This window comes from Somniosus microcephalus, chromosome 24, assembly GCF_052327205.1.
Source record: "Somniosus microcephalus isolate GS21.2 chromosome 24, FLI_Smic_1.0, whole genome shotgun sequence".
In the NCBI taxonomy this organism is placed as follows: domain Eukaryota; kingdom Metazoa; phylum Chordata; class Chondrichthyes; order Squaliformes; family Somniosidae; genus Somniosus; species Somniosus microcephalus.
Genome location: NC_141010.1, coordinates 35,726,533 through 35,740,174, shown reverse-complemented (window position 1 = coordinate 35,740,174; position 13,642 = coordinate 35,726,533). Strand labels below are relative to the sequence as shown.

Below are 13,642 nucleotides of genomic sequence, written 5' to 3'. Positions count from 1 at the left end.
GTAGTCCAGGTAGCTGTGGGAGTCAGTGGGCTTGTAGTGAATGTTTGTCAATAAGGAATTTGTTATTAAGGAATTACTGCTCCTCTGAGTGAGGTGATCACTGCTCTTACTATTGCTGGTCTCCACTTTGTTTGTTACCTGCCGTGCTGCTACAATGTGATTCGTAGTCAATGTTACTTTGCCTGGAGTGGCACTGTACTTGATGTGAACTCAAACCAGTGTGAGATGGCCTACAGGAAGTGGTCTCACACTTTAGTGCACCCACTAGTCTCCCGAGTTACAGGGGTAAAAGTTTTCTTGCATTGTTCCTTAGCGCATATTAGGAGTGCATGCTGCCAAATTTCACGCTGCTAGCCTGCGATTTGCTGTCTATAACAGATGGAAAATTGCAGACAGGGAGTGTGAAAATTTTGCAAGATGTGCATGCCAAGAATCGACACAAGCGGTTTTCACCCCATACTGCCATTACTCTGTCGATGTATACACAAACTGCTTCGTATCAATTTGAAGAGGCACTCTAACTGCACTCTTAGGCTGGGGTTTCCGGTGCACTTCCGGCAAAGTTACGCTAACATATTGGAAACATCTCCAAGGAAATTCCCAGCCTTATTTTCCTAGAAGAACCTTCTTTGCTCGTGAGGGAAAGAGTAGGTTCGTATCAGTAACTCTGATGTGTCCCAATCAGTGATATGTTAGCACATATCTATGTATCCATGTATCACATATTTGATGTTTCCTACATTACAACAGTACACTTCAAAAAGTACTTCATTGGCTGTAAAGCGCTTTGGGACGTCCGGTGGTCATGAAAGGCGCTATATAAATGCAAGACTTCCTTTTTTTTCGTTTCACAAGAGCGTAGGAAAGCCTAGGACTGGAAAAGACTCTGTGGGCCATCTTGCTGGCCCCAAAATTAATACCTCTCAATGGTCCAGTCCCTCAAATATATATCCAAATCTCCCTTATATTTTTCTGCACCTTTTCCATGGGCAGTCCATTCCACACATACACACCCTGCATAAAGTAAAAGAAAGAGTTGCATTTATATAGCACCTTTCACAATCTGAAGATGTTCCAAAGCGCTTTACAACCAATGAAGTATTTTATTTGTTGCAATTTGAGAATCGTGCCAGCCAATTTGTGCACAGCAAGTTCCCTCATAAATCTAAATGGTCTATGCACCTTCCCTCTTCTAAGTTTGAGCCCGTGTCCCTTAATTGTAGAGTTTGTGGCAATGTCAAACATAATATCAGGGCCCAATTTATCTATTTCCTTAAGAATCTTAAATATTTGAATAACATCTCCCTTGAGTCTGTTCTTCTGTAGATTAAACAACCTCAGTATCTTCAACCTCTCATAGTTCAGATACCTTAAACTAAGTATTAGTTGGGTAGCCCTTTACTGCACTGCCTCCAATGCCTGGATATTCTTGCTGTCCAGAATATGATGACTAGAATTGTATACGATGCTCTTGCTGTGGCCAGACCAGCTTTGCTTCGGTCCCCAGCCCCAAGTCATTTATGTACGCTATAGACAACAATGACACCAGCACTGAGTCCTGTGGCACCAACTCGTGACTCTATGCTATGTTGACACAGCTCCATTCATAACATCCTTTGTGTTCCTTGCTTTAGCCAATTTTCAATCAACCTCAGAATCTTGTCTCTTATTCAATGCCTTCCTATCTAATCAATTGTGTGGCTCAGTATCAAAAGCTTTGCTGAAATCATATTCATCACATCTACAGAAAGTCAGTTAACAAGGTTTTTTAATTCCTCGAAGAACTCCAACAAATTTGTTAGAAAGGTCTGACCTTCCTTTAAATCAATGTCTATTTTCTCTTACCATACCAAACCTATTTAATTGTTCATTATCTTCTCTCTTCAGGGTGCCTTCTAATACTATACCCACAACAGATGTTAGGCTCATTTGCTTGTAACTTCTAAGGCCGTTCCTATGCTCCTTTTCGAAGATTGCTGTGATGTCCCAATCCTCAGGCGGTATTCCTTTTTCTAATAAATCTCTAAAGGTTGTGACCGATTTCACTAGCCATTTTTTAAAGTATCCTTGTATGAAGTCCATCAGGATGTACTACCTCGGCTTCCTTAACTTCTTCAATTTATCAGTGATCACCTTATCTGAAATTTCTATTTCTTTAGTACTTCCTCCGTTCCCCCACCAGAAATTTAACTTCTATGTTGGGGATCGCCCATGGTTTCTTTGATGAACGTAGAGAAGAAATCATTTAGTATATTTCCTATCCCTTGGTTACTTGATACCATGTTAGCTTTGGGATATTTCAATTTTCTTACTATTACCTTTAAGACCTGTTTGCTGTGACTCCATTAATAGAAATGTTTGACCTATCTTTTAATGTCCCTTGCTATCTCCTAACCTAATTTCCTATTTTAGCTCTCCCAACCAGCTTCTTAACCTCCTTTATCTTTTATATAGTTATCTTGCTCCACTAGGCTACCTGTAGCTTTATACATTGGGGACATTCTCTTTTTTTGCCTGATATCAAATGACTTACTGTGCAAAATATAAGATATATAAATACAAAATGAGCAAAAAAAATGTAATTCTACATCTTGCAAATGTCAAATCAGCACATTTAAGAACTAGAACAAATTTTTTCCTCAGCAAAAGACAGAATTCATTAATGATTTTCACTTCACTTATTGTCATTATTAAATTTACTTCAGTTCGGGGAAACAGATTCCTGACATTCTTTATCCCATCACCCGTCCATTCTTTTATCACTCTACTTCATCACATTTTATTAGAATTCCACGAAATTTCATTTGCCCCATTAAAATGCAAATTATACAGCAAGTTTAACCATGGAACTTCAATAAGACAAAAATGAATTGAGTCATAAAAGCAATTTTCACTGCATCACTGTTCGCGAAGGACGTTGAATGAAATTATACACAAAGAAAAGGGTTCAGTACGACTCTCTCTGCTTCTCTCACTCTCCCTGCTCCCTCCAAACAGCTCGTGTGGCCATATTAACAGGAAGCTTCAAGACCACCAGGCCAAACTTGTACGAGGTTTTTGGCGGAGGCAGGCAGAAATACCTATTGATGGACATGTTCATATTGATGGGCAGCTGCAAACTTCATCTTGTGTCTCAGCATAGTTGTCATTATCGCTTCAATTGAAGAATGGACAACTTCAACATCTGGGGCCAGGGCCGGACAGCAAGGCTTTAAAAGTTTCTTCTTGGAGCACAAACATAGCCCCACACAAGGAGACGAGCATAGCTCCTGCTACTAGTTGCAAGGAGATGTGATTCCCCCTTCTGTAGCAGTCTACCCAATAAAAAATTGGATATTTTTTTTTACATGGGACTTTGGGATTTTTACTGGTGCTTTCAGGGATCACATTCCACAATCCCCCTTGGTCCTTACATAGGATTATGAGGTTTTCCAGGATTTTACCAATGTTTCTGGGATTGTATTCTGCAATTCTGTCAATTTTTTCACAAAAACTGAAAATCAGCGAGCTTCAGCATGACCTCCTGCCCCTTCCCCTCCCAAACCCAACTGATCAAGGGAGGAAGAACAAACTAATTGCCTCAATCCCTAAACCCACATTGCTCCCAGCATGGGTATAGCTATGCCAATAAATCTAAATACATTCCTCTTGTAAGCTCCATGTAATCAAAATTTACATGCTTCCTAAAATATATATGTGAATGTACACTCTTCAGAATTCAACAAAAAAATGGCTCTATTAATAAAAAATGCTCCAAAATTCCATGGGCGGCAATTGCGGTTGGGGTCATGCCCACTGTCCCTATTCAACACTAATCACTGCAAAGAGTGTGGGGTCAGTGGGAGGGCACCTTATTTGCAGGTGGAACCAAGCAAGGGCAGTCCCACGGAACTGGATAGTGGAGGAAAAGCACTGGAGGAGGTCGACCTTGTCAAAGGCTGCAGAGAGGTTGAGGGGGGTTAATGGTCACAGTTACAGAGGATGTAATTTCTGAATTTGGTTAGAGCCATTTCAGTTCTGAGGCAGGGGTAGAAACATGATTAGAGGGATTCAAACATGGAGTTGCAGGAAAGATATGCACAGATTTGGGAGGCGACAATACGTTCAAGGTCTTTGGAAAGGAAAGGGAGACTGGAACAGGGGCTGTAGTTCGCAAGGGCAGAGGGAATAAAGGTAGTTTTTTTTTGAAAAGCGGGGTATTGACAGTGGTTTTGAGAGGGAATTATTTACAATGTCAGCTAGCATGGGGGCCAGGAAGGGAAGTTGGGTGGTCAGCAGTTCAGTGGGAATGGGACCAAAGGAACAGGAGGTTTGGCCCACTGCCTTTCATGAAAAGTAGCTAGGCAACTTTTTATTTTGGCTTGAGAATAGCAATGAATGAGGCATTAATCTTGTCACCATGACATTACGTGCAAGTGCTGCAATTCAGTGTGACTTGCGTGAACTCATTCTGAGTTTGTGAACATCATAAATGGTTGTCAAGCACAGTTTTATGGTGAAGTTGTCCCTTTAAATTCATTATATTATTTTCCACGTTTTTAATGCTGGTTATATTACCATGCAAAATAACATAATAATGTTCGTGAGCAATAAAATGTGAATTATCAGGAGACTACTTATGAAGATGCTTTCCTCCATGTCACACATCATTGGCATTCTGGTATCTTTCTGCAGTAAAACTTTGGATTTTATTGATGTAGAACAGTCTGTCTTCTTGCATGATGTTCCAGTGAACACCCTTATAGCAGGAGTGCTGAGAACAAATGGTGAAGTCAAATTTGAAAAAAAAAGAGTGCAATAATTCAGTCTGATAAACTACATTATAGAGTTGGAAAATGTGGGATTCCGCCGCTTGATTCCCTGAGTGCCAACTATTGATTTTGTTTGGGTTGTCAGGGAAGCTTGAGTGGAGATACAACACTCCCTAGCATGCAAGGGAATGAAATCAGAAGGACAGATTAATCTGGGTGGTGCTTCTACACCCTCAGTCAGGCTAAAACTGAGTGGCATGGGAGTCAGCTGCATGCCATCTCACCCAGGAATTATGTGTGGCGCTGGGCACCTAAGGAGGAGCAGCAAAAGAACCTTAAAAAGTAAAGGGAGGAAAATAAAAAAAAATGGCAAATAATAAATTTAACAAACAAATCGGAGGTAGAAAGGTAGAAATTCCTCTGCACCCTATTGGTTAACAGACTGGTTAACTGGGTCGGGTGAACTGCCATGGTGTGCTATTTTCAAGAAGTTGGTAACCCAACTTTGTTAAAATAATGTCCAAAGGAATTTCTACTCTAAATGGTTATGTGGAACCAGCTCCGTTACAGCACAGAGTGATGGCATCGTCGTTTGAAATCTGAATAGTTTCTGTAGGATTCATTAAGGCTTTAGTTGGCATTGCATGGTATTTAACCGGAAAAAAATTTGTATGACAGGAGATTTTAACGTATTAAGTGGCGCTCCACAGCGTCACATAGCGTCAGTCAATGTTCCCTTTTTTTTGGTGCGCGGTCCCTTTAAGTGGCTGCGCGGCTCATTCAAATCTTCGCGCGCGCGCAGTTCCTCCCATATAAAAGCCAGTGAGCAGCTTGCGCAGGATCTCCAGGCCGCTACGTAGCCGTGCAGCTTAGCGGGAATGTTGGCGTCAGTGCAATCACTCAATATTACCTGGCACAAGTAGGTTTTAAGGGGGAGAAATTGGGTATAGCCTCGTTTGGGGCGCTAGTTCTGGTGAAGCGCAAAGCCTAGCGCCAGTTGCAATTTAGCGCCACCTGGCGCGATATTGGGTTGCAGCGCCCCTAAAAGTGATTGCGGCGCTAAATCAGGCGCTGCACGCTACTCAAGGCGCTAACCCGGCGGCGCAACCCAATTTCGCGGTGGCGGGGCGCAGCGAGGGTGCTGTCAATAATCACTTTCCCTGAGACACAGTGGCGCCGGCCAGCTCTTAAAGGGGCAGGTCAATTGGCATCACCAGACACACTCACTGCCTTGTAGGCCTTCAAAGCGGTGGGAGCCTACCTGTGGCGCACCAGCCTAGCAAGACATGGAAAGGGTGAGGCAGAGGGCAGAACGACTCACTGATGGGGCATTGGATGCTTTGGTTGGCGCAGTGGAATCAAGGCCAAGGAAGATGGTCGGAATGTGATTTATGTTTTGGACAGTCTCCCAGGTGTGAGAAACAGTTATGTGTCAGTGTATTAGTTTTGCTTTCTGTTGCCATAGCTTTCTCATGTTTGAAGGACATTTTGTTTAATGAAACACTTTCTTCATTTACAATGGCCATGCCTGCTATTTACATGCATCTTGCCCTTCACAGGCTTGGGGGTATCAGACTGGTTCCATTCCTGTTCTTGGAATGGCAGCAAGCATTCCATGAGAGGGGCCTAGAAGCTACTTCTGATCAGCCTCGGACGCGCAGCCTGAGAAGAGCTGCTCGCGTAGAAGTTCAGGCCAGCAGGCATCTTCTCAGCCACCGACAGAGATGTCCTGCACCTTATCTGAGGCTGCAGATCTGGCTGAAGCAGCTGGCACAGCTCAGTCACCACCTCCTTTCTAAATCGCAGCCTTCTGACACACTGCTCCTCCGGCATGTTCATGTAGGAAAACTGCTGTCGGAAAACCCTGCCAACGTAAGGTCTGCTGTGGCGACGTCTGTTGGCCCTCCTCCGTCTGGCCATGCCCGCCCCCCCTCTCCCAGCGTCTCAGTGTCCTTTTCAGATGATTCAGCAGCAGGACGTTCCCCTCCAATGCAGCCCCCATAATAAGTGCCCACAGGAAGGTTCCCCGTTGTCAAGGCTCACCAACAGCAAGGTGATGGTCAGAAGGCTGAAGATCGCCTTCCTGCGCTGGCTCAGTGGTCAAATGGCTCTCAGTGTGCAGCTCAGCAACTCTTTGTAGCTCTCGAGGAAGTTGTGCTCCAAAAATGACTGCCGCTTTTAAACCACACCAGTCCCCTTTAAATAACGCTCCTCCAGCCCGAGAGCGACTTGGTAAGGTCCAGGTAAGCTGTCACTATTAGTGCCAGGTGCTACGGAGGAGGGCGCCACTGAATTTCCGGTCCGGGGCGCCCAAAAGGCGTTGCACACTCAAATGACGTCATAATCAGCCTGCGCCCATGAGCGGGCGCTAAGATTTAGCGCCGGTGCTAAATGCATGCTCAATATGGGGCGAGGCGCTAGGCGCCTTGCGCCCACCCGGAAATTGGCTAGCGCCCCACTTCTCGGCCTCTTTAGACATTAATCGGTGGCGCTAACAACCGAATTTCTCCCCGTAAAGCTCTTACTTAGAAATATACTCTAGGGACTAAATTTTCTGAGTGCCTGTTGGTGGTGGGCAACATCACTAGGCGAGCCACCAGCACGTGTCGCAAAATTGTGGGTGTGCCTCTTCCATTTTCTATCTGAGTCCAAATAGTTGCTTTTCCAGCTGTGAGCACCTTACTGCGTTTTATCGGTGGACAGTTTATTCACATCACAGAGAATAGGCAGAGCAGAAGAGATGGGAATTGGCTTCTGTAAGATAGGCCATGCCCTTTATCTAGAAAGAAATAACCTATTAACGCTTCCAAAGCACATGAATGAGCATGCCCTGGGCTTCGTCATGTCTCCACATGCCTTCATCATGACCCCTGCTAATTTGCCATATCCCCGAGATATGGACCCTTGTAAGAACCTGGGCCAACTGAACATTTCATTTTATGAATTATTCACGACACATGTTGTGGAAAGATACTAAGCAGGGAATAATTTATTCCACTTTTGAGGAAGCCAGGTTTCCTCACATGTGTAGAAAAATTCTTCTCTCCACAGCCCTATTATAAATAGCCTCTATTTTAACACACAGTGCTGAACAAGAAATTGCTGCATTTATTTCGCACCAGTTGCTGACATCAGAAAATATCCAGACACATCCATGGAATTGCTTTAGAACAAATTGTCTGACAAGAGGTGCATGAAAATGCTTTGTTGACTGGCCCTCCCTCAGGGACATGCCTGAGCTCGATTTGGTAGAACAGCTAAGGTTGCAAAACTCACTGGGGTAGAGTTTCCGCCAGGTTGTGCTGTTACTTCCAGCGCAATTCGTCTAAATTCGGCCAAACCAGCGCTAAAAGATGGCCGGATTTCAAGCGCAAGTTACATTCAGTGCAAATTGAGTTTCTGAGATTTTTTTTTTACACTAAAATGGCAGCCGGCCCCGCCCACAAATCTGGCCCAGGTTGAATAAATCACCATGGAGAGTTTCTGCTCATTGCACTTGTTTACGGGCCTTCGAGGAGGCTCTTAAAATTAAGCACTTTTTTTTAGGTGCAAGGGCACTGATAGGCACCTTCTAAATATTAAAAAAAAAATAATTTACTGAGAAACTGACTACCAAGGAAACAAGTAAATGGTTCTGTATAGTTTTTAAAGTCATTTTCAGTTATTTAAAATTGGGTTACTCACAGGTGGTGAACTAAACACTCTTATTAAAAATACTTTCTTTTGTGATAAACCCAGTTTCAGCTGTATTAATAAAACTGCATCAGGTTACCGCTCTTTTTTGACACAAGAAGAAAAATTACCTTCTATCATGCTGCCCAATTGCACTGGTTCACAGATGATTTTATGTTTGCGATTATGCAAATGAGTTTGAGCGGAAACTTGAAGCATATAATCAATTCAGAAAACTCGCGCAATTTTAAGCGCAGTTTGCGCCCAGATTGCCGATTGCGCCCAAAGCGGAAACTCTACCTCACTATGTCAGGGGTGGGGTGGGGGGTGTATGAAGGAGGTTTACTCCTGGGGTGGGGTGGGGGGGTGTGAAGGAGGTATACTCCTGGGGTGGGGTGAAACATAGAAACATAGAAACATAGAAGATAGGAGCAGGAGTAGACCATTCGGCCCCTCGAGCCTGCTCCGCCATTCAATGAGATCATGGCTGATCATCCAAATTCAGTACCCGGTCCCTGCTTTCTCCCCATACCCCTTGATCCCTTTAGCGTTAAGAAATATATCCAACTCCTTCTTGAATATATTTAATGAATTGGCCTCTACTGCCTTCTGTGGTAGAGAATTCCACAGGTTCACCACTTTCTGGGTGAAGAAATTCCTCCTCATTTCTGTCCTAAATGGCCTACCCCTTATCCTTAGACTGTGACCCCCTGGTTCTGGACTCCCCGACCATCGGGAACATCCTTCCTGCATCTAGTCTGTCCAGTCCTGTCAGAATTTTATAAGTTTCAATGAGATCCCCTCTCATTCTTCTAAACTCCAGCGAGTACAAGCCCAATCGACCCAATTTCTCCTCATACGTCATTTCTGCCATCCCAGGTATCAGCCTGGTGAATCTTCGCTGCACTCCCTCCATGGCAAGAACATCCTTCCTCAGATAAGGCGACCAAAACTGCACACAATACTCAAGATGTGGTCTCACCAAGGCCCTGTATAACTGCAGCAAGACATCCTTGTTCCTGTACTCAAACCCTCTCGCTACGAAGGCCAACATGCCATTTGCCTTCTTAACCGCCTGCTGCACCTGCATGCTTACCTTCAGTGACTGGTGCACAAAGACACCCAGGTCTCGTTGCACTTCCCCTTCTCCCAATCTATTGCCATTCAGATAATAATCTGCCTTCCTGTTTTTGCCACCAAAGTGGATAACCTCGCATTTATCCACGTTATATTGCATCTGCCATGCTTTTGCCCAATCACCCAACCTGTCCAAATCATCCTGGAGTTTCTCGGCATCCTCCTCACAGCACACACGCCCACCCAGCTTTGTGTCGTCTGCAAATTTGGAGATATTACAACTAGTTCCCTTTTCTAGATCATTAATATATATTGTGAATAGCTGGGGTCCAAGGACCGATCCCTGCGGTACCCCACTAGTCACTGCCTGCCACTCGGAAAAAGACCCGTTTATTCCAACTCTTTGCTTTCTGTCTGCCAACCAGTTCTCTATCCAGTCAATACCTTGCCCCCAATCCCATGTGCCTTAACTTTACACGCTAATCTCTTATGCGGGACCTTATCGAAAGCCTTCTGAAAGTCCAAATACACCACATCCACTGGTTCTCCCTTATCTATTTTACCAGTTACATCCTCAAAAAATTCCAGTAGATTAGTCAAGCACGATTTACCTTTTGTAAATCCATGTTGACTTTGTCCGATCCTGTCACTGTTTTCCAAGTGCTCTGCTATTACATCTTTTATAATGGACTCTAGCATTTTTCCCACTGCCGATGTCAGGCTTACCGGTCTGTAATTCTCCGTTTTCTCTCTACCACCATTTTTGAATAGTGGGGTAACATTAGCTACCCTCCAATCCATGGGTATTGTTCCAAATTCCATCGAATGCTGGAAGATGATCAGCAAAGCATCAACTATTTCTAGGGCCACTTCCTTAAGTACCCTAGGATGTAGATTATCAGGCCCTGGGGATTTATCGGCCTTCAATCCCATCAATTTCCCTAACACCATTTCCCCACAAATACTGATTTCTTTCAGTTCCTCCCTTTCATCAGACCCTATGTTCCCCGACATCTCTGGGAGGTTATTTGTGTCCTCCTTTGTGAAGACAGAACCAAAATATGTATTTAATTGGTCTGCCATTTCTTTGTTCCCCATTATAAATTCCCCTGATTCTGACTGTAAGGGACCTACGCTTGACTTCAACAATCATTTTCTCTTCACATATCTATAAAAGCTTTTACAGTCAGTTTTTATGTTCCCTGCAAGCTTACTCTCATATTCTATTTTCCCTTTCTTAATTAATCCCTTTGTCCTCCTTTGTTGAATCCTAAACTGCTCCCAATCCTCAGGTTTACTGCTTTTTCTGGCCAATTTATATGTCCTCTCCTTGGATCTTATGCTATCCCTAATTTCCCTTGTTAGCCACGGTTGAGTCACCTTTTTTGTTTTATTTTTATGCCAAACTGGGATGAACAAATTCTGTAGTTCATCCATGCGATCTTTGAATGTTTGCCATTGCCTATCCACTGTCAACCCTTTGTTGGTGGGGGGGAGCGTGAAGGAGGTTTACTCCTGGGGTGGGGTGGGGGGGGGTTTGTGAAGGAGGTTTACTCCTGGGCTGGTGGGGGGGGTGGGTGTGAAGGAGGTTTACTCCTGGGGTGGGGGGGGTGAAGGAGGTTTACTCCTTGGCTTGGGGGGGGGTGTGAAGGAGGTTTACTCTTGGGATGGGGGGTGGGGGGGTGGGGTTGGTGAAGGAGGTTTACTACTGGGGTGGGGGGGGTGACGGAGATTTACTCCTGGGGTGGGGGGTGTGTGAAGGAGGTTTACTCCTGGGGTCAGCAGGGGGTGTGTGAAGGAGGTTTCCTCCTGGGGTCGGCAGGGGGTGTGTGAAGGAGGTTTACTCCTGGGGTCGGCAGGGGGTGTGTGAAGGAGGTTTACTCCTGGGGTCGGCAGGGGGTGTGTGAAGGAGGTTTACTCCTGGGGTCGGCAGGGGGTGTGTGAAGGAGGTTTACTCCTGGGGTCGGCAGGGGGTGTGTGAAGGAGGTTTACTCCTGGGGTCGGCAGGGGGTGTGTGAAGGAGGTTTACTCCTGGGGTCGGCGGGGGGGGGTGTGAAGGAGGTTTACTCCTGGGGTCGGCGGGGGGGGGTGTGAAGGAGGTTTACTCCTGGGCTGGTGGTGGGGGGGGGTGTGAAGGAGGTTTACTCTTGGGGTTGGGGGGGGGGGTGGTTGGTGAAGGAGGTTTACTCCTGGGGTGGGGGGGTGGGGTTGGTGAAGGAGGTTTACTCCTGGGGTGGGCGGGGGGGGGTGTGAAGGAGGTTTACTCCTGGGGTGGGGGGGGTGGTGTTGGTGAAGGAGGTTTACTCTTGGGGTTGGGGGGGGGGGGGTTGGTGAAGGAGGTTTACTCCTGGGGTGGGGGGGTGGGGTTGGTGAAGGAGGTTTACTCCTGGGGTGGGGGGGGGGGGTGGTGGGTGTGAAGGAGGTTTACTCCTGGGCTGGGGGTGGCGGGGTGAAGGAGGTTTACTCCTGGGCTGAGGGTGGCGGGGTGAAGGAGGTTTACTCTTGGGGTGGGGGGGGGGGCGTTGTTGGTGAAGGAGGTTTACTCCTGGGGTTGGGGGGGGTGGGGTGTGAAGGAGGTTTACTCCTGGGCTGGTGCGGGGGGGGGTGTGAAGGAGGTTTACTCTTGGGGTGGGGGGGGCGTGGGTATGAAGGAGGTTTACTCCTGGGGTGGGGGGGTGGGGTTGGTGAAGGAGGTTTACTCCTGGGGTGGGGGGGTTGGTGAAGGAGGTTTACTCCTGGGGTGGGGGGGGGGTTGGTGAAGGAGGTTTACTCCCGGAAGAAAGCCCATGTCCCACCATTCCATGTTGTCATTTGATTCGTAAATTTGCTCATTTATTTTTGTAACTGCAGTACGATACAAACCGTACAGTACAAACATAGGAAATGGCTCTCAGATGGTTCCTACAGAAAGAAGCACCTTACCTCCGAGTTGAATCTCAGATGGCAGACATTGCAAGAGATTACTTGTTTCTTTTTTGGTGGTAGTGTAACGCCAAACGTGTGATTTATTACTGCCTTTTGCACTGGATCCATCTGCAATTTAAAAAACATTTACAAGCATGATTAACCTTGTTAAATATTGCAAAAAAAACTGTGTTTTATCATCTTAAAAGTGAAACAGAAACATAATATACAACAAAAAAGGCCGCCCTCACAGCTGAGTTAGTAAAGGCAACATGCAGCTAAGCTGGGGGTCCCAGGTTTGATTACCCAGGGGTAATTTTAACCTAACCCTCTCGGTGGGATACTGATGGGTTTAGATCGGCTGCTTGTTTTACACCCTGCCTGATTTTACTTATGTTGCCCATGAAGGGACGTCCATGTCACAGAAATTGTCTGCAGTTCAGCCCCCAAGAGATGGGACTGTGGGCGCATCGCTCGCACCTTCTGCCGGAAACTCTGGCGCCCCTCTGCCATTGGTGGGCGGGGAGACGGTGGGGGGGGGGGATTTTAACTCAGGTGCGGGATGGTGTCGTGTTATCCGAATTTCGTGTTTCCCACGTGAATCTAAATGGATGTGGGAGATTGATGCAATTTTAACTGAATTGGCCAATTGATTTCCAACATGTGGGAAGCCTTTGCAAATGGGTTTTTCATGACTGAAAGTCCCCTCCGATGACGTCATCATTGCTGCTGCATTTAAGGTCCACAGCAAGCCTTGCTTCTTCTGCAGACTGCCAAGCTTCTTGACTGTGCAGTGTGAGGGAGCTGCAGCAAATATGACAAGCGGGAGGGCCAGATCAGCTCCTCGCTTTGACGAGGTGGCACTGCAGGCATTAGTGGATGGGGCTAGGGCCAACAGGGAGGTGCTCTTCCCTTCATCAGGGAGGAAGAGGCCTCCCAGGCAGTGTGGATGCAGGTGGCTGAGGAGGTCACTGGATATAGTGCAGGAAAAGATTTCATGACCTTCAGCGCACTGAAAAAGTGAGTATGAATTTCCCATCACCCTCAATCTGATCCCCATTGCCTTTCCTCACCAGCACTCAGCTTCAGCAATCTCTTCCTCCACATCCCACTTGATACTGACATCCATGCACCCTTACCCATTCCCTCTCTCTCTATGCTCACATTCACATAACTATTCGACCATGCAGCCCTCACACTCCCTATCACTCTGATGCTTTGAACACAACTGACAACAC

At 46.0% G+C, this 13,642-nt stretch overlaps 1 protein-coding gene across 4 annotated transcripts in view; it reads right to left on the bottom strand.

Annotated features, from left to right (window-relative positions):
* znf385c (zinc finger protein 385C) overlaps nucleotides 1–13,642 on the bottom strand; it is a 688,258-nt gene that overhangs the window by 79,397 nt on the left and 595,219 nt on the right. For all 4 annotated transcript variants that reach the window (XM_085966483.1, XM_085966484.1, XM_085966485.1 and 1 more), the window contains one exon: nucleotides 12,423–12,533. In XM_085966483.1, the coding sequence (XP_085822609.1) occupies nucleotides 12,423–12,533 (111 nt within the window). The remainder of the gene's footprint in view (nucleotides 1–12,422; nucleotides 12,534–13,642) is intronic.